This window comes from Mobula hypostoma, chromosome 4 (genome assembly GCF_963921235.1).
Source record: "Mobula hypostoma chromosome 4, sMobHyp1.1, whole genome shotgun sequence".
Taxonomy (NCBI): Eukaryota; Metazoa; Chordata; class Chondrichthyes; order Myliobatiformes; family Myliobatidae; genus Mobula; species Mobula hypostoma.
Genome location: NC_086100.1, coordinates 188,754,623 through 188,781,814, shown reverse-complemented (window position 1 = coordinate 188,781,814; position 27,192 = coordinate 188,754,623). Strand labels below are relative to the sequence as shown.

Genomic DNA, 27,192 nt, shown 5'->3' with positions numbered 1-27,192 from the left:
GAGAATTATGCTTTTGTGGAGAGCCATGGGATGATTTTCAATGTCAATATATAGGTTGCTGTTGTTAACAGCAAATCATTCCCTAAAGGGAGAAATTATTAATCTCTCTACAGGAGAGATCAGACCCCAATCACCTTCTGCAAAGAACTTGTTCCTTTAAAAAATATTCTGCACACTCAATTTAAGTGTTTGTATTACTTTTGAAGTGAATCAAGTACAGCATAGGTAGCTCATTTATGATTATGAGGACATGCAGTCCCCTTTTATTGTCATTTAGTAATGCATGCACTAAGAAATGATACAACGTTTTTCCAGAATATCACCAAAACACATGACAAACCGACTGAAAAACTAACAAAAACCACATAATTATAACATATAGTTACAACAGTGCAAAGCAATACCATAATTTGATAAGAACAGACCACGGTACAGTAAAAATCTCAATGTCTCTCGAAAGTCCCGTCATCTCACGCAGATGGTGAACCTCCAGCGCTGCCAACTTGCCGATGCAGCATCCCGGAAGCATCCGACCACAGTCCGACTCAGAGTCTGTCCAAAAACTCCAAGCCTCTGACCACATATTTGACACCGAGCACCGAGCACCATCTCTGCCTAGCGCTTCAACCCCAGCCCCGGCAACAGGCAATAGGCAAAGCCGAGGATTTGGGGCCTTCGTCTCCGGGGATTCTCAATCACACAGTAGCAGCAGCAGCGAAGCAGGCATTTCAGAAGTTACTCCAGCTGTTCCTCTGTGCTTCTCATGACAGATATTCCTTTGGCTCCTCTGCTTTGTGTTTGATTTAATTCTCAATCAAATGCAAAGCATTACAATTAGATATTATTCAGACAGAAAAACCTCAGTGGTAATAAACTAAATGAGTTAAAATAATCTGAATGTAATGAATGTATCATTAGACATATTTAATAATTTCACACAATACATCGAAAAGTGAGGACTTCAATTCGAATTGAAAGAAAATTTTGTTTTGTTGACATAATGCAAGTCCTCTTCAGCAAATGGAATAACTTTTTTTATATTTGCATGCTTCACAAACAAATCAGATTATTTTATAATCACATGAAAATAAATCTTTTTAAAGTATTATTGATTGTTATTTTTTAATTAGTTGAAAATCTGATTACTGGTGCGGTAAAGAGATCTGACTAACTGCTACTTTCCGGTATGGCCCCGATGACAACCAATGAATGTCAGGGAGCTTCCTAAACCAACATTGACAGCTGTTCTTTTCGTCATGGGTTCTCAGTCAGACACTTTCTCTTTGTGTCCCTGTAAAACTGATTCTATCCTCCTGAGGAATAATGCATTTTCCAATCCTGGAATGCTTAATCTTTCCATTAATTACTTCCAGTTACCAGGGCACTCTCGTCTGAACTGGCCTGCTTCTTTCTGGTAAAGAAGCCAAGAACATTTGCAGGTGCCAGTTGTGTTGGGTCTCAGGGCAGCTGGTATTCCACAGACACCTCACGTCCCTCAGGCACATCCTGCATTTGAGGCTTCGGTCAATGCTAATACTTTGGGGCCAGATTAATGGGCCGAACAGAATGGACTGAGTGGTAGTCAATGAGCCAAAAGCAAGAGAGAACATTAACACTGAACTCAAATAGTGCAAATCAGGATGGCTGTCAAATCGGAAGTTTAAATAGATTGAGCCTGGGCCAACGTAAGAAGCAGATAATAGATAAGGATGTGCTGGTTTTGGAAATGGTCTACAGGAGGCTCACAAGAGTGATCCCAGGAATGAAAAGATCAACATACGAGGGCCATTTCATGGCTTTCTGCTTGTACTCACTGGAGTTTAGAAGGATGAGGGAGAGGGAGATCTCATTGAAACCAGTTGAATAGTGAAAGGCCTAGATAGAGTGGATGTGGAGAGAATGTTTCCATTTGTGGCAAAACTAGGACCACAGAGCACAACCTCAGGACATGATGGACATCTCTTTGGAACAGAGATGAGGAGAAATTTCTTTAGCCAGAGGGTGGTGAACCTGTGGAATTCATGGCCACAGACTCAGTGGAGGCCAAGTCATTGGGTATTTTTAAAGTAGAGGTCGATAGTTTCTTGATTAGTAACTAGGGCATCTGGGGTTATGAAGAGAAGGGAAGAGAATGGGATTGGGAGGGATAATAAATCAGCCACAATGAAATCGCAGAGAAAACTCAATGGGCGAATTCTACACTGATGTCTTATGGTCCTGTAAGCAGTTGTCAGGTCAATAACGAATTTGAATTTGGAAGCAAAAGAAAACTTAGATTTTAAAGGGTGGATAGTTTATAAGCAATATAGAACTGCTACTAATTTAGGGAGAATTAATTCAGTATATCAAAAAACATTTTTATGTGCTCTCTTCATGATCAGTAATCAACCAGATATTTATTGAGTCTCCAAAGATTACCTATGCTGGAATTTGCAACAACACAGCAAATCTTGGAAGAACTCAACACGTCAGCCAAATGTTGCCTGACCTCTTGAATTTCTTCATTATCTTCCCAATTGTTCCTGAAATTTCTGCAGCTTAGTGCAGTTCTTCAACACTGATGGAATTTTCTCAAAATTGCCCCTTTCTTCCTCCATACTCTTAGCTACCTCCCGGATCATATGAGAAATTTCTGTCTCTTTGTCTTTCAGTTCTTTGTTATCCTTCCATACAGAATAAATATCCCATACCACAGCAAGACCTACCAAAACTCCTGAAACACCTTTGAATACTTTAAAGGCCTTTTTAGTCACTGCTGAAGTAACTGTAGATATACTATTTAAGCTCTTCGTGATACCCCGAGTTGTGCCAACAAATACTGCATTTGGTACATTTCTTGTCTCAATTTTAATGAAAAATTCAATTGCTTTGTTGAGTAGCTCTAGTTTGTTTATCATATCTTGCTGTTGCTTGAGATATTGCTGTATAATTTCATCTACTCTTTTCTGGTTTCTTCTTTGATAGCTTGTCTCAGAAACACTGGCTACAATGTTGGTGACCCCACCAGCAGAACCAACTATCGTCCCCAAACCAGTAAGCACTAATGAGCTTCCCAATGTGAAAGGAGAAGCAATCAATCCTGCAATACTTAGCATTCCTCCCACAGCTCCTATAGCAGAGCCTGCAATGTTTGTCTCGGTAGCATCTGCATGAGATTTATCAATGGAATCAGCGATTACTCGCAATTCAGTGATGTACTTCAATGATTGTTCTGTCCACTGCTGAATTTCCGTCTGCAATTCATTCATTTTTTTGGCTGGAAAATTGCAAAGAGAGTTAATTATTAAACATCTGAGAACACATACTAGCAAAACACATGTGTTGCACAAATAGAAATAAAACTGTTGCTTCACATAATTCCAAGTTGCGGCGAAAAGGTAGTGGCCCAGATTGGAGGTGGATTCCAATCACATCAAAACTTCAGCCGTTAATAGGATATGAACATATAACACAATAACCAGACCATCGGCCTCATTTCCTGCCCCCTGACCTCAGATCCATGTCAATCATTAAGCACCTGAATGGCCAATTCTGATAAAGGGTCTCAGCCCAAAGCTTCGACTGTTTATTCCTCTCCATAGATTCTGCCTGACTTGCCGAGTTCCTCCAGCACTTCGTTCATGTGTTTTGCTCAAGATTTCCAGCATCTGCGGAATCTCTTGTGTTTCTCTAACCTACTAATCCTACTTAGCAACACTTGGTCCATTGTCTAGAATACTTTGGTGGGGCAAGTGCTCCTCCAGACATTTCTTACCTGTACCTGCTTGCTCCACCTTCTCAGTCAGTGCATTCTCTGGGTAAAAATATAATCTTCCACAGACCTCTAATCCTCTGGCTTCTCAAATTAAACCTATACATGGGGAAAAGCTTCCTACCATCTACCCAATATATGCCCTCAGTTTTATATGCATCTAACAGGTCACCCTTAAGCCTCTTCATATCCAATGAAAACAGGCCCAGCCTATCCATTCTTCCCCATAACTACACATTGGAATATATAGTGAAATATGCTATTTGCACTAAAAACTGGGGCAGCCTGCAAGTGTCGACATCCTTCTGGCACCAACATAGCATGTCCACAACTTATTAACCTTAACACTGTATATCTTTGGAATAGGAGTGGAAACCAGCATACCTAGAGGAAACAATACAGGTGGACCCCGTTTTCCGAACATTCGCTTTACGACACCTCACTGTTACAAAAGACCTACATTTGTTACCTGTTTTCGCTAACAGAAGGTGTTTTCACTGTTACGAAAAAAAGCAGCACACGCCCGAACAGCCAAGCTCCTCCCCCGGAACTGCATTCTAGCCGGCATTGCTTAAACACGTGCCTGTGAGCATCTGTGCTTTATGTCGATTTATTTTGTGCATCCGTTAGCAAGGTGAGTTCTAAGGTATCGGAAAGGCCTAATAGAGCTCGTAAGGGTGTTACACTTAGCGTAAAACTAGACATAATTAAGTGTTTCAATCGTGGTGAACGAAGTAAGGACATTGTCCCCCATTCACACTATTTATACGCAGAGAGAAAGAATTTTGAAAGCTGCCAATGTTACTGTTGGTTCTGCTCGTAACAAAGTGGTCTCTCTTAGTCGGCAACCAATAATGGATAAAATGGAAAGTCTGTTGCTTGAGTGAATTGATGGGTGTACAAAGCATGGTGTTCTGTTAAGTTTTCTTATACTTATGGAGAAATCAGTCAGTCTTTTTAATAAGCTGAAGCAGAAAGCACTGGACAATGGTGAAGAAAGTGTTGTGAAAGTGGAAGTTAAAGGTAGTCATGGGTGGTTTGATCGGTTTCTGAGGCGAAGGCAGCCTCATAGTTTAAGCAATGGTCCCCAACCTCAAGGCCACGGACCAATACATTGCCGCGAAGAATGCAGTGGTGCAGCAGTAGTCAGAATGCACCCAGCACATCTTCAAGAAAAAAAGCTAAAATAAACAAGCCAATTAATTTAAGTGCCGCCCGGCATGTAAATGTCGGCCCAGATCAGAGGCGATTGCCGATTGAGTCAGGTGGTTATTCGTATAAGTAAGTGTTTAACTGTGACAAAACTGAAAAATCCTGATTCCAGTAAGTGAAACTACACTGTACATACATTATTTCTACTTTATGTAGGCTGTGTATTTTTAATTGTTATTTGGTATGATTTGGCAGCTTCACAGCTTAAAGGTTACTGGAGAGAGTGTTTCTGCCAAGAGCGCTTCCGCGAGATTTTCGCTGCGCTAGACAGTGCTGCAGAAAAGTATTTCTACTTTATATAGGCTGTATTTATCATATCATTCCTGCTTTTACTATATGTTACTGTTATTTTAGGTTTTGTGTGTTATTTGGCATGATTTTGTAGGTTATTTTTTGGGTCTGGGAACGCTCAAAAATTTTTCCCATATTAATAAATGGTAACTGCTTATTCACTTTACGACATTCCGGCTTACGAACCATTTCATAGGAACGCTCTACCTTCAGATAGCGGGAGTAACCTGTATAGCAATGTCAAGAATGTACAAACTCTTTAAAAAAAAAAGACAGTGGCGGAATTGAACCCTGATCACTGGCAACACACACTAGAAGCTGAAGAGCCTCCGTGGGCCAGACAGCATCTACGGAAGTGAATAAACAGTTATCCTTTCAGGTGAGATCCTTCTTCAGAATGGAAGAGGGAGAGGGAGAGGGAGAGGGAGAGGGAGAGGGAGAGGGAGAGGGAGAGGGAGAGGGAGGAGGAAAAAGTGGAAGATAATAGGTGAAGCCAGCTGATAGGAAAGGTGAAGGGCTGAAGAAGAAAGAATCTGACAGGAGAGAAGAGTAAATGGGCAAGTTAGGAGACCACGTTTAAGAGACCAGAGTGGGGAATTGAAGAAGAGGGATGGGAAGGGGTAGAAAAAATACCAGAGTTGGCGAAATATCAATATTCATTCAGCCTAGACAGAAATGTGTTACTCATTCAATCTGAGAGTGGCCTCATAATGGCAGAAGAGGAGGCCATGAACCGATAAGTCAAATGGGAATGGGGATAGGAGTTAAAATGGTTAGCCTTCAGGAAATCCCACTTTTTGCAGATGGACTGGAGGTACTCAACAAAGTGGTCCCCCAGTTTACGTCAGGTCTTACCATTATGGAGGAGGCCACATCGGGAGGACTGAATAGAGTAGACAACGTTAACATGTTCACAGTTGAAGTGTTGCATTACCTGGAAGGACTGTTTGGGGCCCTGAGTAGAGGTGAAGGAAGAGGTGAATGGGTAGGTGCAGCATTTCTGTATTTCTTACAGGTCTATATGCCAGGATAGATTGGTGGGAAGGACAAATGGACCAGGGAATTATGGAGGGAGGGGTCCCTGCAGCTAGCAGAGAGTGGAAGGAGGTAAAAATGCATTTGGTGGTAGGATCCTGTTGAAGACAGTGCAGGTTGTGGAGAAGGAAGGGCGAGATACAAAGGCTCATGGTCGGTGAAGACAGGAGGAACTCTATCACTGTTAAGGCAGCGGGAACATTGTGTGAGCGCAGATGTCCAGGAAATCGAGGAGATGCAGGACAGGACAGCATCAATGGTGGAGAAAGAGAACCCCCGTTCTTTGAAAAAGGAGGATATCTCTGATATTCTGGAAAGTAAAGCCACATCCTGGGAACAGATGCAGTGGAGTAAGTTTGTCTTCAGAGATGGAGATAATGAGATCGAGAAAGGGGAGAGAGGTGTGAGAAATGGACCAAGTCAATTTAAGAGCAGGGTGGAAGTTGGAAGTTGATGAAATTGACGAGCTCAGCATGGATGCATGAAGCAGCACCAATGCAGTTACTATTGTAGCAGAGGAAGAGTTGGGAGCATTACTGGGGAATGCGTGGAACATGGACTGTTACATGTGTACAGTGAAAGGCAGGCATTACTGGGGCCCATGCAGGTCCCCATGGTTACCACTTCAGTTGGGAGAAAGTGGGAGGAGCTGAAGAAATTGAGGATGAGAACCAGTTCTGCCAGGCAGAGGAGTGTGGTGGTAGAGTGGAACTGATTGATCTTTTGTCAAGAAAAACGTGGAGAGCATTAATGCCTTCTTGATGGGGAATAGAAGTGTGTAAGGCATGGACATCCATGGAGAAAAATGAGGCAATCAGGACCGGGTAACTGAAAGCTGTTGAAGAGATGGACAGCATGTGACGTGTCAAGGATGTAGTTGGGAAGGGACTGAACCAAGGGGGATAGAACAGTGTTGAGGTAAATGAACACAAGTTCTGTGGGACTGGAACAAGCAGAGACAATGGGCCTGGCTGAACAGTCATTTTATGGATCTCGGGTAGGAGGTAGAAACAAGCAGTGCGGGGTAAGGGAACTATAAGCTTGCAGGTAGTGGTTGGGAGATTTCCAGAGTGGATGAGGTCAATGATGAGAGACAGTTTTCTGATGGTGGGGTCCTCTTCCTTGAGAAAGGTGGAGGTCGGTTCACCATGCTGGAGCAGCACTCCCTTTGTCTGTGGGCTTGATTGTAAGGTTGGGATTTGTGCAGATAGAGCAGAGGACAGTGCGTTCAGAGGGGGTAAAGTTCAAGGAGGAGAGCGGAGTGCTGAAGTCAAAGCAGTTCATGTCTCATCAGCCATTAGAGATGTAAAGACCCAAGGCAGGCAGAGAAACAGAGCAGGGTATCCAAGGAGAGGGAAGAGATTTGGAGAGGGGTCATTGATGAGGGGTGGGGAACTCTTGGCAAAGAAGTGGGCTTGGAGAAAGGTAACAGAAGAAATGGCAGGTGCAGAACTCACTGGGGTCCGGGCAAAGTGGAACAAAGGTAAGGGCCTTATCAAGTATAGAACTTTACATCTCAGAGAAGGGAACGTTCAGATGGAATGGTGAAGACTTGGCAAGGATTAGAGCTGGTATCAAAGGGGGGGGAGGAGAGTTTCTGACATCAGAGGAGGGGAGGGTTGGGGTATTAAAAATGAGCAATATTCCACCCTGTACCTGAAATGAAGGCTGATGTTGCAGCATCAAGATCTTGTTGCTCTTGTATTCTATGTTCTGGCTAAGGAAGCCATATAACCTACGTCTCTTCTTCACTACTCTATCAACCTGTCCTGCTACTTTCTGAGATACGTGCATCTGTATTGTTAATTTTTTTTTAAACTCAAGTCACAATAGTCTACACCGGGAAATTAAATCTCTGGAATTCATTGCCACAGACATATTGGTTTGGACCCATCATCAAGGCTGGAAGGGAAGGAGGAAGATGGGGGAGGGGTAAATAACTGCTCCTGAACCTGTTGATGTGGGACCTACACCTCCTGTACCCCTTGCAGATGGCAGCAATGACACCAGATTCCCACAATACCAGTTCAGGAACAGTTATTACCCAACAACCATCAGGCTATTAAACCAGAGGGGATAAGTTCACTCAACCCATCACTGAACTGTTCCCACAACCTATGCACTTTCCATGAGTCTTCATTTCATGTTCTTGATATTGATTTCCTTCTATTATTATTATTTTGTTTATTTTCTTCTTTTTGCATTTGCAAATTGCCACCGTTTGCACATTGGCTATTTGCTTGTTTGTCATCTGCGTTTTTTCATTAATTCTAATGTTTCTTTCTCCTTACAGTGTATGCCCACAAGAAAATGAATTTCTTGGTTGTATATGACATGTATGTATGTCCTTTGACAATAAAAGTTACTTTGAACTTTGATGGATGCTGCTTTCCTGTGGCAGTGCTCCTTGTGGATGTGCTCAATGTTTGGGAGGACTTTTCCTGTGATGCTCTGCAAGACAAGCTTTTCACCTGGTAATACGTGACAACAATAAACCAATACTCAATACTCTAATGGAGTTGAAGGTCATGTGAAGATTACCGTGTCAGTTGACTCTGAATAATCTGCATGTTAATAAACACACTGTGCTGCAAAGACCAAATATGGCTGAATACTGAATTCACATACTGCTGAAAGTGGAGCATATTTAAATTGAAATATAAAAATGCTTACCTAAATCTTGATCTAATTCCATGTTTTCAGGAAAGTAGGGCTCCAATTTGGACACAAATGTCTTCAACAGCTTTCCCTAATCTTCCAAAAATGTAATATTAAAAAGGTTTCAAGTTGCACTTATCCACGAAACTTCAAAATCAGATTCAGAATCAGGTTTAATATCACTGGCGTATGTCATGAAATTTGTTGTTCTGTGGCAGCAACACATTGCAATACTTAATAAAAATATAAATTATAGTAAGTACATATATAAAACAGTTAAATTAAAGAAGTCATGCAAAAAATTGGCGAGGTTGTGTCATGGGTTTTATGTCCATGCAGAAATTGATGGTGGAGGGGAAGAAGCTGTTCCTGAATCATTGAGTTGTGACTTCAGGCTTCCTGTACACTCCTCCCTGATGAGGTACACTGAGAAGAGGGCATGGCCTGGGTGGTGGGGGTTCTTAATGTTGCTCAGCGCCTTTTTGAGGCAGTGCTGCTTGAAGATGTCCTGGATGCTACAGAGGCCAGTACCCATGACAGAGCTGACTGATATGTTTCCTGTCCTGCTGAAGGGTCCCAGACCACAAGGTTGGCTGTTTATTTCCCTCCATTGATGTCATCTGAATTGCAGAGTTCCTCTAGCATTTTGTGTAAAATGAGAGGGTTATGTGGAAATGAAATGCAGATAATGTGATAATGCTACTGAGACAGTCTGGGGAAATATATCTTATTGTAATGCAAAGTACTTTTTATGTATTGCCACAAAACAACAAATTTCACAGCACAAATGTGGCCATCTGTTGGTGGTGGCCAACCATGGATATTGCAACCGAGATTTCTACATGATTTGTACGCAAACCAGGGAAGTAAGATTTGGAGACCAAGCTGTTGCCCATGCAGGCGTTGTCAGTCAGTGTTGAACTCAATATAGGCCTGCCTTAGAGAATCCAGTACTCCCTCAAGGTTTACTCCTGAAGCCTTCCCCATCAGTGGGTATAGCCACAAGGCAGTGGAGGCTTGAGATCAGAGTTTTCCTTCTCCTAGATGAGCTGTGAACTACGGCCATTCAGCACCATCTGCCCAAAGTGACTGGTTTTATGATGCCAGCAACCCATCTTTGTACCTTCTCTTGTCTGCAGAAACAGCTACACTGGGCTGAGTAGCTAAGCACCATGTTAAGGCCAGGAACAGGACTTGGGTGTCAGACAGTACTTGAGATGGATGCCATAGCGAACATTTAATATGTAGTGGGAGCATATCCCCACCAGCTCCCCCGCAATGATAACCTTAAGGAACCAAGGTTGCATAAGGAATATATCAATGATAATAAACCCGATTCTGTTTCTGAAATCTGAGAAACACTAACTGTTCCATTTCCAAAGATGTAGCGTGATTTCTGTTCATGTTTTTGGACTCTGGAGAATAGGGAGTACCAACTGAGAGCATCCACTGAGCATCGCTGCAAACCAGTGGGGTCTCCTCATCACAGGTTCTGTCTCCATACTCACAACTTCTCAGTTATTGTCGCATCAAATAAAGAGTGCTGATTGCTTATTGAATTATCAGAGACTTAAGAAGGGCGGGAGGCAGCAGAAAGGAAACTATAGACCTGTTAGCCTCACATCAGTGGTTGGGAAGTTGTTGGCATCGATTGTTAGGGATAAGATTATGGAGTACTTGGAGGCACATAACAAGGTAGGCCACAGCCAGCATGGTTTCCTGCAAGGAAAATCCTGCTTGACAAAAATACTGTGATTCTTTGACAAAATTACAAGCAGGGTAGACAAAGGAGATGCAGTAGACGTGGTGAACTTGGATTTTCAGAAGGCCTTTGACAAGGTGCCGCACATGAGGCAGCTTAGCAAGATAAGAGCCCATGGAATTACAGGGAAGTTACTAGCATGGGTGGAGCATTGCCTGCTCGGCAAAAAGCAGAGAATGGGAATAAAGGGATCCTATTCTGGCTGGCTGCCAGTTACCAGTGAAGTACCACAGGGGTCGGTGTTGTGACCACTGCTTTTTACAATGTATGTCAATGATTTGGACTATAGTATTAACGGATTTGTGGCTATATTTGCCAATGATACAAAGGTAGGTGGAGGAGTGGGTGGTGTTGAGGAAACAGAGACTTAGGTCGTTTAGGGGAACGGGCAAAGAAGTGGCAAATGAAATACAATGTTGGAAAGTGTATGGTCATACACTTTGGTGGTAGAAATAAACAGGCAGACTATTATTTAGATGGGAAGAGAATTCAAAATGCAGAGATGAAAAGGGAATTGGGAGTCCTTGTGCAAGATACCCTAAAGGTTAACCTCCAGGTTAAGTCGGTTGTGAAGAAGGCGAATGCAATGTTGGCATTCATTTCTAGAAGTATAGAATATAAGAGCAAGGATGTGATGTTGAGGCTCTATAAGGCACTCGTGAGACCACACTTGGATTACTGTGTGCAGTTTTGGGCTCCTTAATTTAGAAAGGATATATTGACATTGGAGAGGATTCAGAGAAGTTTCACAAGAATGATTGCAGGATTGAAAGGTTTACTGTATAAGGAACATCCGGCAGCTCTTGGGCTGTATTCCCTGGAGTTCAGGAGGATTCATAGAAACATTCCGAATGTTAAAATGCCTGAACAGATTAGATATGGCAAAGTTATTTCCCATGGTAGGGGGTTCCAGGACAAGAGAGCACGACTTCAGGTCTTTTAGAACTGAGATGCGGAGAAATTACTTTTGTCAGAGGGTGGTAAATCTGTGGAATTTGTTGCCATAGCGGCTGCTGAGGTCAAGTCATTGGGTGAATTTAAGGCAGGGTTAGATAGGTTCTTGATTAACCGAGGCATTAAAGGGTATGGGGTGCAGGCAGGGGCGTGGGGACGACTAGAAGAATCGGATCAGCCCCCAATTGAATGGCAGAGCAGACTTGATGGGCCAAATTGCCTACTTCTGCTCCTATATGGTCTTATGGATTTTTGTAGACCACCAGCTCCTGGTGACCACTGATAGTCAAAAGTAAGCAGATGAGGAAAGCTAAAAGAAAAAGGAAGGAAAAAAGTAAATCACACTTTTACTCACCAAAGCCTTCACTCTGTGATCAATGCAGACTGTCCGATATGGAACTGAGCTTTAGCAGAAACAATAAACTAATTTACTGCGACTGTGGTTGGCTGGTCTCAACGATCCAGTTTCTGGTGGTTAAAGGAAACGTAAATTGCAGGTTAAATGGATAAAATTTCTCCAATTTTATTTGATGACTTTAGTTTATCATCCAATAGAAATAAAACTGACCTTGCACAAGATAACAAGACCAACTGTGTCAGAAGACAATGAGGACTCAATTATTAGCCAGCTATTAGATGACATCAATTAGCCAATAATAGGATATTGTAAGCTGAGAGCTTGGTCCATCTCCTAGAGGAAATAAAATATTGAAAAATACTGACATTTGCATTAGAAACATATAACATCAGTGACCTAGTCTTGACTTCTATCTTTTATCAGATAAAGGAGTCAATAACATCAAAAATGTAAACTAACAAGAAAGAGTCACTACTGGAGGGATGGAACTGAAAGTCAGAATGTGCCAGTAGTTGAATTTGGAACCCAGGTACGGTTTAAGTTACCGGGCAAACAATTATGTAGATAAAGGTTTGAAGTAATTATTCAAACCCACAATGAGAGTTGGGTGGTTTCAATTCAGATAAGTTACTGAAAAATAAATCTGTAATAAAAAGATATTGTTGGTATAGCGTCCATGAATTTCAAACGGTCTCAGCCTGAGCACACACCCCTCAGCATCAGCGGCACCACAGTGGAGAGAGTGGAAAATATCAAGTTCCTTGGGGTGCAGATCTCGGACAATCTCACCTGGTCCAGGAACACCACTGGGATTGTGAAACGGGCCCAGCAGAGATTGCACTTTCTGAGGAAGCTTAAACAAGCATCACTCCCCACTAACATCTTAACTACATTCTACAGAGGCGTGGTTGAGAGTGTGCTGACCTTTTGCATCACAACCTGGTACTCCAGCTGCAGTGCTGTCCACAAAACAGCCTTGCAGAGGGTGGTTAGGGGAGCTGAGAAGGTTATTGGGGTCTCCCTACCTTCTGTCCAAGACCTCTTTCAGAGTCAATGCCTCCAGAAGACACGATACATCATTAAAGACCCCTCACACCCTCTCCATGAACTGTTTGTTCTTCTGCCATCAGGCAAACGTTACAGGAGCATCAAAACTAAAACCACTAGGCTACTAAACAGCTTCCTCCCACAGGCAGTCAGACTGCTAAATAGCTGCTCTACCTGACTCTGCTTTGGACACCTTTAACTTGCACTGGACATTTATAACTGATTTTAACTGACATGTGGCTGTTGTGTTTTACTATTTATTGTTATGTTTATTATTTAGTGTTGCGTTTGTTATGGTATGATTGCACTGCCCCTGAGAAACGCTGTCTCATTCTGCCCTGCAGAGTTGATGTATGGTTAGAATGACAATAAAGTTTTTTGAATCTTTGAAAACACTAAATTGGCATAAAACCATTAATTCAGAAACCTCTATCTGAGAAAACACACCAGCCATTCTTTTGTCAATTATATCTTGGAATTGGGTGACGTGGGAGGTGAGGTTTCATGGGCAAGGCTAGAATTTGATGCTTGGGCTTTAATGTCCACACGTCCGATCAATCTTCAGGCATTGATATTCAGTATTGACCCCCAGACAAGCTGATGATCGGACCCCAAACTCTAGGTTTGTGACTGATCGGCCCATGTGCCTCTTCATGCCATATTTACATCATATATTAGATATGAATTTAGCACAATACAGAAATGGAAACATTAGAAAGCTTGTAACCAGTTCAAATAATTTAAAACTAAGCCCCAGGAAATATTTTCTCTACCTCAGGTGCCGTGATAGTATAGCAGTTAGCATGAAGCTATTAGTGCTCAGGATGTTCCAGAGTTTGGAGTTCAATCCAGCCCCGTGTATCAGGAGTTTGTACGTTGTCTCCTTGAACCACATGCGTTAAATAGGCAGATTGCTGGACAGTGCGTTTTGTTGGGCCTGACGGGTTGTTTGTTGTTTATTTTGTTGAAAATTTTGCACACTTATGTATAATTTTTGTTGTTAATATAATATTAACTGATGCTTGCCTGTGTCTTGTCCTATACTGCTGTTCTAAAATGCTAATTTTTCTGCAATTTATTCTGAATGAATTTATGCCTATGACAACAATAAACTTGAACTTGACTTCTGATACAGACAAGTACATAGTTTGCAGGAATGGTCAGAGGCAGATCACCGGACCCACATTCGACCCGCTGCCCTTCATCAGTCAGGGCACGAAGTATTGGAGCCGAGACATTATGCGACTCTTGCATAAGACATTTGGAACATTGTACCTGGATTGTGTCTAGTCTTGGTCACACTGTGTTGGAAAGATATCATTCAATTGGAAACAGTGGAGAGATAATCACCTAGTCTCATCTATCATCTCCCTGTGCTGGGGGCAGCGGGCAAGTGTCGCCACACTTTCAGGCTCCAACATATCATACTCACAATGCTCAGCAGAACAGCACAGAGCACAAAGAGCAATTAAAAACTACTAGAAAGCAAGCCCATTTCCTCCCTCCCACCAACCCACACACATGGACAGTCCTCCAACTCTAGGACAGACCTCCAACATCCAGCTTCAGACTTCCAATCGGCCATTTGAATTTGAATTTCAGTATCAACCCCCTGATTAACGGGATTCCGGACACCAGATTCAAACTTCAGGCTTGCGGACAGTGATATTATGAGGGCACATTACAGCAATGGAAACATTGAGAAATTTCAAAACCAATTCAGATCATTTAAAGTTAAACCACAGGCAGAGGAAGGATCTAAATTATACATTTTTAAGTGATCAGATTATTTAAGGTGAATTTCTCAATCTCTCAAATTAATTTAAATTAGTTTAGACAGTTTTATCATTGGTATGTGGAATAGGCCTGTTTTCCAGCTGAAAGAAGAATTTACTTTCAGTTTTCTAATATCCCTCTGGGGTGTTGTTGGTCTTTGGGTCAGCAACTTTGTTCTGGAATCAGGAGATGGGATTTGCAGCAGAGGCATGGAAGTCCTGGGAGGTAAATACCTGACTACTTAAGTTTCACCAATCAGGACCCTAAAATTAGCACAAGAGATTCTGCAGATGCTGGAATCCTTCAGCAATACATTCAAAATGCTGGATGAGATCTGCAGGCAGGTTGTGTCTATGGAGGGGAATAGAGAGTCAATCTATTGAGCCTAGACCCTTCATCAGGATCTCTATACTGGCTTCTGTTCCCTTTCTATTCGGTCAACAGAGCTGTAAACCATGGGGAATGGAGGCCACAATAAGGCAGCCCTGATAAAAGTTGGGTTAGTAAGTCAGCAGATGACACAAAATTTGAAGGTTTTGTGGATGGTGTAGATGGTTGTCCTAGGTTACAACAGGTTATAGACAGGTCAAACCAAGCTGAAAAGGGGCAGATGGTAGATGGTAGCACATTCCAGTAGGATGACAGAGTGCTTCGTCACAGCAGCGTCTCTGTGTCCAACAAATACTGCAACTGTTTGTTTTAAACCCTTTCTGGAAGAAAACTGGATTGCCTTTGTAGGTTTTTGCAAATAAAACAAATGAGGCAATTTATGCTTAATGAAAGCTGTAACACATTTTAGTGAACTGCAAAACCGAAGCACAAAAGCACAACTAGTAATCTTTACACAACAATGTCATCACGTTGGACCAGCCTTTTAAAGCAAAACCCCAGCTAAGTCAGTGGCTGTGAATTATGTGTACGCAGCCCACCCATGATTCACTAAAACCAGCATAGTGAGCCTATCTGGAGCTCGGACAAGCTGCCTGGCTCTGGTCCTGTGTTCCAAGGGCAGGGGGTGACTATGACTCACCCAGAGGTGCATTGTCATGTTCATGGACATGTTGTGATGGCAGGGGCATGGCAGCAGAATACTCTAAAGCTTGGTCAGCCAGCTTAAGGTGATCTAACATAAAATCTTCAGGTTTACCCTCTTACCAAAGATAAAAGTCTAAGGCATGTTGGTGGGCGTCATAGTGGACAAAAACAAACAAGACGGAACGTAGGTCAACAGGTACCCAAGTGTGCTGTACACAATGATGGGAGTTAGGAATAGGTGAGAAGGAATGGAATTTACTGGTGAGGGTTGAATACCGTCAAGAAGCCGACCAGGTGGTCATGGCATCAGGAATGAAATCATTTGGCATTCGTAATGGCTGCCTGTATACCAACTCTGTCACGGACGACAGCAGGTCCTCTTTTGGAACAGTTCTGCACCCCTGCAGGACTCACTGGAGATGATCATGCCAACACTCAATGGTCAGGGAACCCCTCAGACCATTCTTTAAGGAGCAGTGAAACTGCTCAGAGGCAATAGGACTGCTGGTGATACGCTGTGGTGTGATGTAGCCTAATGCTGAGGTCTGTGAGTCAACAATTGGCGCTGAAGCAAAGCCGAGGAGACAGACATCAGGCAGAGCCGTGGTAGTAGGGGACTCCATAGTGAGAGGTACAGAAAGGGGTTTCTGTGGCAACAGGCGAGATTTAAGGATGGTGTGTTGCCTCCCTGGTGCCGGGATCCAGGATGTCACGGACCGATTGCAGGGAATCCTCAAGAGTGAAGGTGAACATCCAGAAGTGGTGGTGCATGTCGGCACAAATGACGTGGGGAAGAAGAGGAAAGACATTCTGCAGCGTGACTTCAGAGAACTTGGAAGAAGGCTGAAAAGCAGGACTTCCAGGGTGGTTATCTCCGGTTTGCTTCCAGTTCCTCGTGCTGGAGTGGGCAGGAACAGGGAGATAATGGATCTGAATGTGTGGCTGAGGAACTGGTGCAGGAAGCAAGGATTTACATTCTTGGACCACTGGGGTATGTTTTGGGGTAAGGATGAATTGTACAAAAGGGACGGGTTGCACCTTAATAAGCGGGGCACCAGCATTCTGGCAGGCAGGTTCGCCTCTGCAACACGGGTGAGTTTAAACTAAGTAGTGGGTGGGGGGGGGGGATGAACTGGAAACATAAGGATGGAGATAAAGGGAAAGTGAGAATAAGAAAAGTTAAGAATAACAGCAGAATCAACAGAGCAGAAAGCTCAAGAAGGGATCGTACAGTATGGCCAAGTGATATAGGAATTGGTATGGGAGGTGAGGGGAGTAATGAACTAAAAGTATTATATATGAATGCACGGAGTATAAGAAATAAAGTGGATGGGCTTGAGGCACAGTTGGAAATTGGTAAGTATGATGTTGTGGGACTAACAGAGGCATGGCTTCAAGTGGACAGGGCCTGGGAAATGAATATTCAAGGGCATACATCCTATCGAAAGGGCAGACTGATGGGCAGAGAGGGTGGGGTGGCTCTGTTGGTGAGGAAGGATATTCAGTCCCTTGCGAGGGGGGACATAGAATCAGGAGACGTAGAGTCAGTATGGACAGAACTGAGAAATTCTAAGGGTAGAAAGACCCTAATGGAAGTTATCTACAGGCCCCCAAACAGTAGTCTGGATGTAGTGTGAAGTTGAATCAAGAGTTAAAATCGGCATGTCGCAAAGGTAATGCTACAGGTGTTATGGGGGACTTCAACATGCAGGTAGACTGGAGGAATCAGGTTGGTACTGGACCCCAAGAAAGGGAGTATGTGGAGTCCCTTCGAGATAGATTCTTAGAACAGCTTGTACTGGAGCCTACCACAGAGAACGCAATTCTAGATTGTGTTGTACAATCAACCGGATTTGATCAGGGACCTCGAGGTAAAGGAGCCATTAGGAGGTAGTGACCATAATATAATAAGTTTTAATCTACAATTTGAGAGGGAGAAGGGAAACTCGGAAGTGTCAGTATTACAGTTCTATGGTGCTATGAGGGAGGAGCTGGCCAAAGTTCAGTGGAACAATACCCTAGCAGGGATGACAGTGGAACAGCAATGGCAAGTGTTTCTGGGAATAATGCGGAAGATGCAGGATTAGTTCGTTCCAAAGAGGAAGAAAGATCTTAAGGGGAGTAAGGGGAGGCCGTGGCTGACAAAGGAAGTAATGGACAGTATAAAAATAAAAGAGAAGAAGTATAACATAGCAAAGACGAGTGGGAAGACGCAGGATTGGGAAACTTTTAAAGAGCAACAGAAGGCAACTAAAAAGGCAATACGCGGAGAAAAAATGAGGTATGAAGGTAAACTAGCCAAGAATATAAAGGAGGATAGTAAAAGCTTCTTTAGGTATGTGACAAGGAAAAAAAAAGTTAAGACTAAAATTGGGCCCTCGAGGACAGAAGCAGGTGAATTTATTATGGGGAACAAGGAAATGGCAGATGAGTTGAACAGGCACTTTGGATCTGTCTTCACTAGGGAAGACACAAACAATCTCCCAGATGTAATAGTGGCCAAAGGACCTAGGGTAATGGATGAATTGAAGGAAATTTATATTAGGCAGGAAATGATGTTGGATAGGCTGTTGGGTCTGAAGGCTGATAAGTCCCCGGGACCTGATGGTCTGCATCCCAGGGTACTTAAGGAGGTGCCTTTAGAAATCATGGATGCACTGGTGATCATTTTCCAAAGTTCTATAGATTCAGGATCAGTTCCTGTGGATTGGAGGGTGGCTAATGTTGTCCCTCTCTTCAAGAAGGGAGGAAGAGAGAAAGAGAGAAAACAGGGAATTATAGACCGGTTAGCCTGATGTCAGTGGTGGGAAAGATGCTGGAGTCAATTATAAAAGATGAAATTACAACACATTTGGATAGCAGTAACAGGATTGGTCCGAGTCAGCATGGATTTATGAAGGGGAAATCGTGCTTGACTAATCTTCTGGAATTTTTTGAGGATGTAACTATGAAAATGGACAAGGGAGAGCTAGTCGATGTAGTGTACCTGGACTTTCAGAAAGCCTTTGATAAAGTCCCACATAGGAGATTAATGGGCAAACTTAGGGCACATGGTATTGGGGGCAGAGTACTGACATGGATTGAAGATTGGCTGGTTGACAGAAAACAAAGAGTAGCGATTAACGGGTCCCTTTCGGAATGGCAGGCGGTGACCAGTGGGCTACCGCAGGGTTCAGTGCTGGGACCGCAGCTGTTTACAATATATATTAATGATTTAGATGAGGGAATTAAAAGCAACATTAGCAAATTTGTTGATGACACAAAGCTGGGTGGCAGTGTGAAATGTGAGGAGGATGTTATGAGAATGCAGGGTGACTTGGACAGGCTGGGTGAGTGGGCAGATGCATGGCAGATGCAGTTTAATGTGGATAAATGTGAGGTTATCTACTTTGGTGGTAAGAACGGGAAGGCAGATTATTATCTAAATGGAGTCAAGTTAGGAAAAGGGGAAGCACAACGAGATCTAGGTGTTCTTGTACATCAGTCACTGAAAGCAAGCATAGCAGGCAGTGAAGAAAGCTAATGGCATGCTGGCCTTCATAACAAGGGGAATTGAGTATAAGAGCAAAGAGGTCCTTCTGCAGCTCTACAGGGCCCTGGTGAGACCACACCTGGAGTACTGTGTGCAGTTTTGGTCTTCAAATTTGAGTTACGACATTCTTGCTATTGAGGGAGTGCAGCGTAGGTTCACAAGGTTAATTCCCGGGATGACGGGACTGTCATATGTCGAAAGATTGGAGCAACTGGGCTTGTATACTCTGGAATTTAGAAGGCTGAGAGGGGATCTGATTGAAACATTTAAGATCATTAAGGGATTGGACACGCTGGAGGCAGAAAGCATGTTCCCGCTGATGGGTGAGTCCAGAACCACAGGCCACAGTTTAAAAATTAGGGGTTAGGCCATTTAGAATGGAGTTGAGGAAAAACTTTTTCACCCAGAGTGGTGGATGTATGGAATGCTCTGCCCCAGAAGGCTGTGGAGGCCAAGTCTCTGGATGCTTTCAAGAAAGAGATGGATAGAGCTCTTGAAGATAGTGGAATCAAAGGTTATGGGGATAAGGCAGGAACCGGATACTGATTGTGGATGATCAGCCATGATCACAGTGAATGGCAGTGCTGGCTCGAAGGGCCAAATGGCCTACTCCTCCACCTATTGTCTATTGTTCTGCGCCATCGCAGCCCAGAGGTCTGAGATGAATTGGAGCCTGCAGTCAGAGGAAATATCAACCCAGTCGCTGATGAACACCCGAGCCATATCTGCAGCTATTGTCAATGCTAAAGGGACATAAAGGGAGATAAGAAACACAAGAAATAGGAGCAGGAGTAGGCCAATCGACCCATCAAGCCTGCCCCGCCGTTCAATAAGATCATGGCTGATCTGTCCGTAAACTCAGCTCCATCAACCTGCCTTTCCCCCATAACCCTTAATTCCCCTACTATGTAAAAATCTATCCAACTGTATCTTAAATATACTTATAGAAGCCTCAACTGCTTCCCTGGGAAGAAAATTCCACAGATTCAACATTCTCTGGGAAAAACAGTTTCGCCTCATCTCCATCCTAAATCTGCTCCCCTGAATAGTGAGGCAATGTCCCCTATTTCTAGTCTCACCTACCAATGGAAACAACTTTCCTACTTCTATCTTATCTAGCCCTTTCAAAATTTTGTACGTTTCTATAAGATCCCCTCTCTTTCTTCTGAATTCCAGAGAGCATAGTCCCAGGCGACTCGATCTCGCCTCATAAGTTAACCCCTTCATCTCTGGAATCAACCTGGTGAACCTTCTCTGCACTGCCTCCAAAGCCAGTATATCCTTCCTCAAGTATGGAGACCAGAACTGCACGCAGTACTCCAGGTGCGGCTTCACCAGTACCCTGTATAGTTGCAGCATGACCTCCCTGCTCTTGAATTCAATCCCTCTAGCAATGAAGGCCAACATTCCGTTTGCCTTCTTAATAACCTGTTGTACCTGCAAGCCATCTTTTTGCGATTCATGCACAAGCACTCCCAAGTCCCTCTGCACAACAGCATGCTGCAATCTTTCACCATTTAAATAATAATCTGCTCATCCTTCCAAAGTGGATGATCTCATATTTACCAATGCTTGATTCCATCTGCTAGACCTTGGCCCACTCACTTAACCTATCTATATCCCTTTGCAGACTCTCCACATCCTCTTCCTTCAGAGATTGTCTCATTCTGTCGAATAAAAGATGACTTTATATCTACCAGATGCGTCTCCAAAATGACTGTTCATGTTACAACAAAGTCATTTTGATTAAGGATAGAATTGGGGCAGTGGGTGTTGTCCACATGGATTTTAGTAAGGCATTTGATCCAGAAGATTAAGATGCATGGGGTCACAGCAAATTAGCTTGCACATAGAAGACAGAGGGTAGCGGTGATCAAGCTAGAGGTCTGTAAATAATGGAGTTCCACAGGGATCTGTGCTGGTACCTCTGCTGTTTATAATGTATAAAAATGACCTGGGTGGGATTTCCTGGTGGTGGCTGATGGAGTAACAGCAATCTGCCATTGCTCCAACTTTAATTATCTTACTATTTCCAACCTGTCTTGAAACTTTTTTTTAAATTTTTTATTATTAAAGTGTGATATTCTTTCATTATGGCTGGAAGGAGGACCAGAGGTACTAAAAAGGATGATTTTCCTGCACCTTTGGATTCTATTATAGAATTGCTGAAAAGCCATACACGAGAAGCCTCTGAGAAGTTTTAACAATTCAGCACTGAATTTAAACAAATAGATGGTAAATTGGACTCTATGCAACAAACTCTTAATGAACACATTAAACGTATTAAAAATAATGAGGAAAATTTGTTGGCTCTGGAAACGGAAGCGGATGAATTGCATAAGATTTGTGAAAAGCAATCAAAGTCTAACGAAAAGTTAAGACAGAAGAACATTGACCTAGAAAATAGTAGAAGGAACAACCTACGGGTTCTGGGTCTAGAGGAATTAATCGAAGATAACCATCCAATGGAGTTTTTTTGCAAACTTCTTGCAAGAATTATTTCCGGAGATTTTGACATCTGTGCCTGTGATCGAATGAGTTCACAGGTCTCCTGCGTTTACACCTCCTAACACTCAGAAACCAAGATCAGTAATAACCTGCTTTCATGAATTTAAAACAAAGGAACTCTTAATTTGCAAATCTCGTCGAAGAGGCATGATTGACTATAATGGTCACAAGATTAGAATTGTTGAAGATTATTCGCCTGAGGTTATGCAGGAACATGTTAAATTCAAAGAAGTTATATCAGAGCTTTTTAATATGGGTTTCAACCCTTCCCTTTGCTACCCAGCCCATCTCAGAATCACACTTAAAACCGGTTCTTCCGAACGATTCCGCTCGACTATGAAGTACAAAAGTTTTTTTAAATCTGAAGGTTAAATCCGAAGGCTAACAGTTTAGTTTCTACTTGCAAGACGACACAAGATTAAATGAGAAACTTTTAATTCGTAAATCCCGTCGAAGTGGCATGTCTTGTTATAGGGTGGAATATTAAGACTCTCAAAGGTTATTCGCTTGAGGTTATGCAGGAGTGTGCTAAGTTTAAACAAGCTCTGCTGGAATTTTTTTTTTAAACCCATCTCTTGGCTACCCAGTTTGACTGAGAATCTCATTAAAGATGGATCCTTCGAATGGCTTTGTTTGAATGTTGAAGCACAAAGATTTTTTAAATGTGAAAGCTAATTGCTTAGTCTGTTTTTCCATGAAGATATAAGATTAATGTTCAATGTCTATCTGTACCAATAATTGTATCTTTTACTTTTGATAAACCTTTGCAACTAAATTCTTTTCATATTTTTAAAACTGAATTTTTGATATATGAGAGCTGAATCTCTGGTTTGGGTATTGCTTAGTCTAGGCTGTAACATAAATAACCTTGAAACTAATTGGAGCAATCACCAGGTTTTTTTTAAAAAGGGGATTGTCAGTAGTTTGTAGATGCCGACTTTCTATTGGTCGGTTTTCTTCCTTTGGGAGGTGGGCGGGGTTATGTTTTTTTTCCTCCTCGAGGCTGTTTTTTAATTTTTAGCCAACTTATTGCATGGTTACCATTTCCCAATGTTTATGCCTTGGTTTTTAACTTGCATTTTAACCCTTCCTTTAATTAATATTAAAAATGGACCAAACTATTAATTTACTCAGTTTTAACATGAAAGGGTTAAATCACCCTGTTAAACAGAATAAGAGTTTTGCTTATATTAAGAAATTTAAGGTCTCTATAATTTTTTTAAACAAGTAACTCATACGCAAATGTGATAATCTACGTTTTTTTTAGCCATTGGAATGGACTCTTCAGGCCAAATCTAGAGGAGTTTCGATTCTTATAGGTAATACACTTTCCTTTGTCCAACATAAAGTAGTGTCCGATACTAATGGACATTTTGTTATCATCTCAGGAAAACTAGATAATGTTAATAGTATTTGCCAATGTGTATGCCCCAAATGTAGATGACCCAGGATTCTTTGAACACTTTTTTCCAATTTTACCAGATCTGAATCTTTCCTCTTTGGTGATGGGAGGAGATTTTAAACTGTTGGCTAGACCCAAGCTTAGACCGATCATCTTCTAAACCAGTGTTTCTTAATAAATCAGCTTTGTTCATTCAATCCTTTTTATTGAAGTGTGGTATAGTTGATGTTTGGTGTTTCCTATATCCCTCAGATAGGGAATTTCTTTTCCCTCATGTTCATCACAAATATTCTAGGATTGATTATTTTCTTTAAATCGATAGTCAAATAATCTCATCAGTTCGTTCCTGTGAATATAAAAAGATTGCTGTTTCAGATCACGCTCCTATATTTTTATCTTTAAAACTCCTTGGTCTTCTTCAAACCAACAGATTCTGGTGTCTTAATACAACTTTGTTATCTGATAAGGAATTTTAAAAATTTCTAGAGAAGCATATTATTTTGTTTTTTGAAGTGAATAAAGAGGAAGAGACTTCTAATCCTTTTGTATGGGATACTTTAAAGCCTATATTAGAGGACGAATTATTTCTTATACTGCAAGTGTTAAGAATAAAGCTAATAAAGAAAGAAGTGAATTAGCCAATCAATTAAAACAATTAGATCAAAAATATGCTATAGCTCCAGACCCTGTTTTATATAAAAGATATGTTGAAGTTAAAGCTAAATATGATCTTCTGTTAACATATCCAATTGAAACTCAACTTCTTAAAGATAAAACTCAATTTTACATTCACAGAGATAAATCAGCCAAAGTATTGGCCAACCAATTAAAAACTTCTGCAGTTAAACAACAAATTAAAGAAATTTGCAAAACTAATGGTGATAGGACAAATGATTACTCTGAAATAAATGATACCTTTAGAGAATTCTATTCTAAACTTCATAGTTCTGACTCCCCTAAAGATAATACTGTAATGAACAATTTCTTGGATCAATTAAATATCCCTGCACTTTCTACAGATAATTGCAAACAGATGGATCAACCTATTTCTTATGAGGAACACTGAGGCTGTCTACAAGAAGGGTCAGAGCCGTCTCTATTTCTTGAGGAAACTGAGGTCCCTTAACATCTGCCGGACGATGCTGAGGATGTTCTACGAGTCTGTGGTGGCCAGTGCTATCATGTTTGCTGTTGTGTGCTGGGGCAGCAGGCTGAGGGTAGCAGACACCAACAGGATCAACAAACTCATTCAAAAGGCCAGTGATGTTGTGGGGATGGAACTGGACTCTCTCACGGTGGTGTCTGAAAAGAGGATGCTGTCTAAGTTGCATACCATCTTGGTCAATGTCTCCCATCCACTACATAATGTACTGGGTGGGCACAGGAGTACATTCAGCCAGAAACTCATTCCACCGAGATGCAACACAGAGCGTCATAGGAAGTCATTCCTGCCTGTGGCCGTCAAACTTTACAACTCCTCCCTTGGAGGGTCAGACACCCTGAGCCAATAGGCTGGTCCTGGACTTATTTCATAATTTACTGGCATAATTTACATATTACTATTTAACTATTCATGGTTCTATTACTATTTATTATTTATGGTGCAACTGTAACGAAAACCAATTTCCCCCGGGATCAATAAAGTATGAATATGACGATGACTCTGAAATCGCCAAGGCTACACGTTCATTATACTCGGGGAAGGCTCTAGGTCCAGATGGATTTTCTGGAGAATTTTATAAGGTTTTTCTTCATTAATTATACTGTAGCGATGTGCTACACACAGAGCTAAAAATAATGACATGCAGTCTGCAAGTGGCACTCGAGACTAGTTTATTCAAACTTCGCGGCACTGGCTTTTACGCAGTTCCGTTCCTGCTCTCTCCCAGGCGGAAATGACGTCAGAGGCGCAGCACCACAGTCTCTGGCGGCTTGCGGGCTTTCTCCCGTCACTGGTGAAGGGGACCCAGTACCATTTTGCGGCCGGCCTCTCTGCCGACGCACGCACCATTTTGTGAGCCGGTTCGCCTGCGAAGAAAGTGGGTCGCCACAGAACCCACTTTCAGGACCTCCTCCCTTATCCTATCTATGTCATTGATACCAACATGTACCAAGACAACTGGCTGCTCGCCCTCTCCCTTTAGAATATTCAGGACCCAATCCGAGACAGCCCGTACCCTGGCACCTCGGGGGCAACACACCATGCGGGTATCTCTATCAGGCTCACAGAATCTCCTGTCTGTTCCCCTGACTATGGAATCCCCCACGACTACCGCATTCCTCTTCTCCCTCCTTCTCTCCTGCACAACAGCACCAGGCTCAGTGCCAGAGACCCGGTCACCGTGGGCGTCCCCTGTCAGGTCATCCCCCTCAACAGCATCCAGAACAAGATATTTGTTGCTGAGGGGGACAGCCACAGGGGTGCTCTCCACTATCCGGGCATTTCCCTTCCCTCTCTTGACACTGACCCAGTTTTCTGACCCCTGTAGCCTAGGGATGACTATTGACTCCTGTAGCTCCTGTCTATCACCTCTTCACTTTCCCTGGTAAGCAGTAGGTCATCAAGCTGCAGCTCCAGATCCCTAACACGGTCTCTGAGGAGCTGCATCTCGGTGCACCTGGCGCAGATGTGGCCATCAGGGAGGCTGGAGGTCTCCCAGGATTCCCACATCTGACACCCTGAACAAAGCACTAACCCTGCAGGCATGCTATCTAATTCTACAGGAATGAAACAAGAAAGATAAGTCTACTCACTCACTTACCTCGCCAAACACACTAACTTTTTAAACCGTTAGCTGTGAGAGCCTTGCTGTTCCTCTGTCTGTCCGGGCCGATTCCCTAAGGGGTTAAAAAACAGTCGGCGCGTCGCTCTTGTCACTGTCGGCGGGTCGCCTTTTAAATCGCTCCGCGCCTGCGCAGTCTCGTCCTCCTTGTACTCGAAGTTAAAAAAAAACTCTCTCGCCGCACTTCTTGTCCGGATCCAAAAACCGCTTTCACTTTCACATTCTCTCCAGGTCTATATTTATAGGAAATCAAGTGACTGTTGCCTGCTGCACAGCAGTTCTGAATGCATTGAACACAGGTATGCTTGGAAATCACATGATTGACAAAATAATCTGCAGATACTGGGGTCAAAGCAACACTCACAACACGCTGGAGGAACTCAGCAGGTCGGGCAGCATCCGTGGAAACGATCAGTCGACGTTTCGGGCCGGAACCCTTCGTCAGGACTGTAGAGGGAAGGGGCAGAGGCCCTATAAAGAAGATGGGGGAGGGTGGGAAGGAGAAGGCTGGTAGGTTCCAGGTGAAAAACCAGTAAGGGGAAAGATAAACGGGTGGGGGAAGGAAGGCAGGGAGGTGATAGGCAGGAAAACTGAAGAAAGAATAGGGGAAAACACAATGGGTAGTAAAAGGAGGCAGAACCAAGAGGGAGGAGGTAGGCAGCTGGGGTAGGGGGCAGAGTGAAATAGGGATAGGGGAAGGGAGGGGGGGGGGAATTACCGGAAGTTGGAGAATTCTATGTTCATATCAAGAGGCTGGAGACTACCTAGACGGTATATGAGGTGTTGCTGCTCCAACCTGAGTTTAGCCTCATCATGGCAGTAGAGGAGGCCATGTATGGACATATCTAAATGGGAGTGGGAAGCAGAGTTGAAGTGGGTGGCTACTGGGAGATCCTGTCTGTCTTGGCGGACGGAGCGGAGGTGCTTAACGAAGCAGTCCCCCAATCTGCGTCAGGTTTCACCGCTGTAGAGGAGGCTGCACCGGGAGTCACTATGTCACTCTGCCTCCTCCACCAGCTGCGTTCCGCCTCCTTGAGCACCTCGTTAACTCCAAGCTGCCTATATTTATTGTAAATCCCTCTCTTTTT

The 27,192-nt window shown here is 42.9% G+C and overlaps 1 protein-coding gene across 3 annotated transcripts; it reads right to left on the bottom strand.

Moving 5' to 3' along the window:
- Positions 1-26,606, bottom strand: LOC134345003 (apolipoprotein L3-like). 3 transcript variants are annotated; one of them, XM_063045134.1, is made up of 5 exons: positions 26,469-26,606; positions 12,232-12,354; positions 12,019-12,131; positions 8,963-9,043; positions 1-3,256 (listed from the first exon to the last, which is right to left on the bottom strand). In XM_063045134.1, the coding sequence occupies exons 4-5, from the start codon at positions 8,982-8,984 to the stop codon at positions 2,505-2,507; spliced, it is 774 nt and encodes a 257-aa protein (XP_062901204.1). In that variant the 5' UTR covers positions 8,985-9,043; positions 12,019-12,131; positions 12,232-12,354; positions 26,469-26,606; the 3' UTR covers positions 1-2,504. The 3 variants fall into 3 exon arrangements, with proteins under 3 accessions (XP_062901204.1, XP_062901205.1, XP_062901203.1); XM_063045135.1 differs by lacking the exon at positions 26,469-26,606 and adding an exon at positions 26,084-26,347 and having other exon boundaries at positions 8,963-9,038; XM_063045133.1 differs by lacking the exon at positions 26,469-26,606 and adding an exon at positions 26,084-26,345.
- Positions 26,607-27,192: the final 586 nt, after the last annotated feature.

Coding starts and splice junctions, on each gene's coding strand:
- LOC134345003 (XM_063045134.1), bottom strand. CDS start 8,984: ATGGAATTAGATCAAGATTTAG. Junction 3,257..8,962: donor GGAATTAGATCAAGATTTAG/GTAAGCATTTTT, acceptor GCAATTTTCCAG/CCAAAAAAATGAATGAATTG.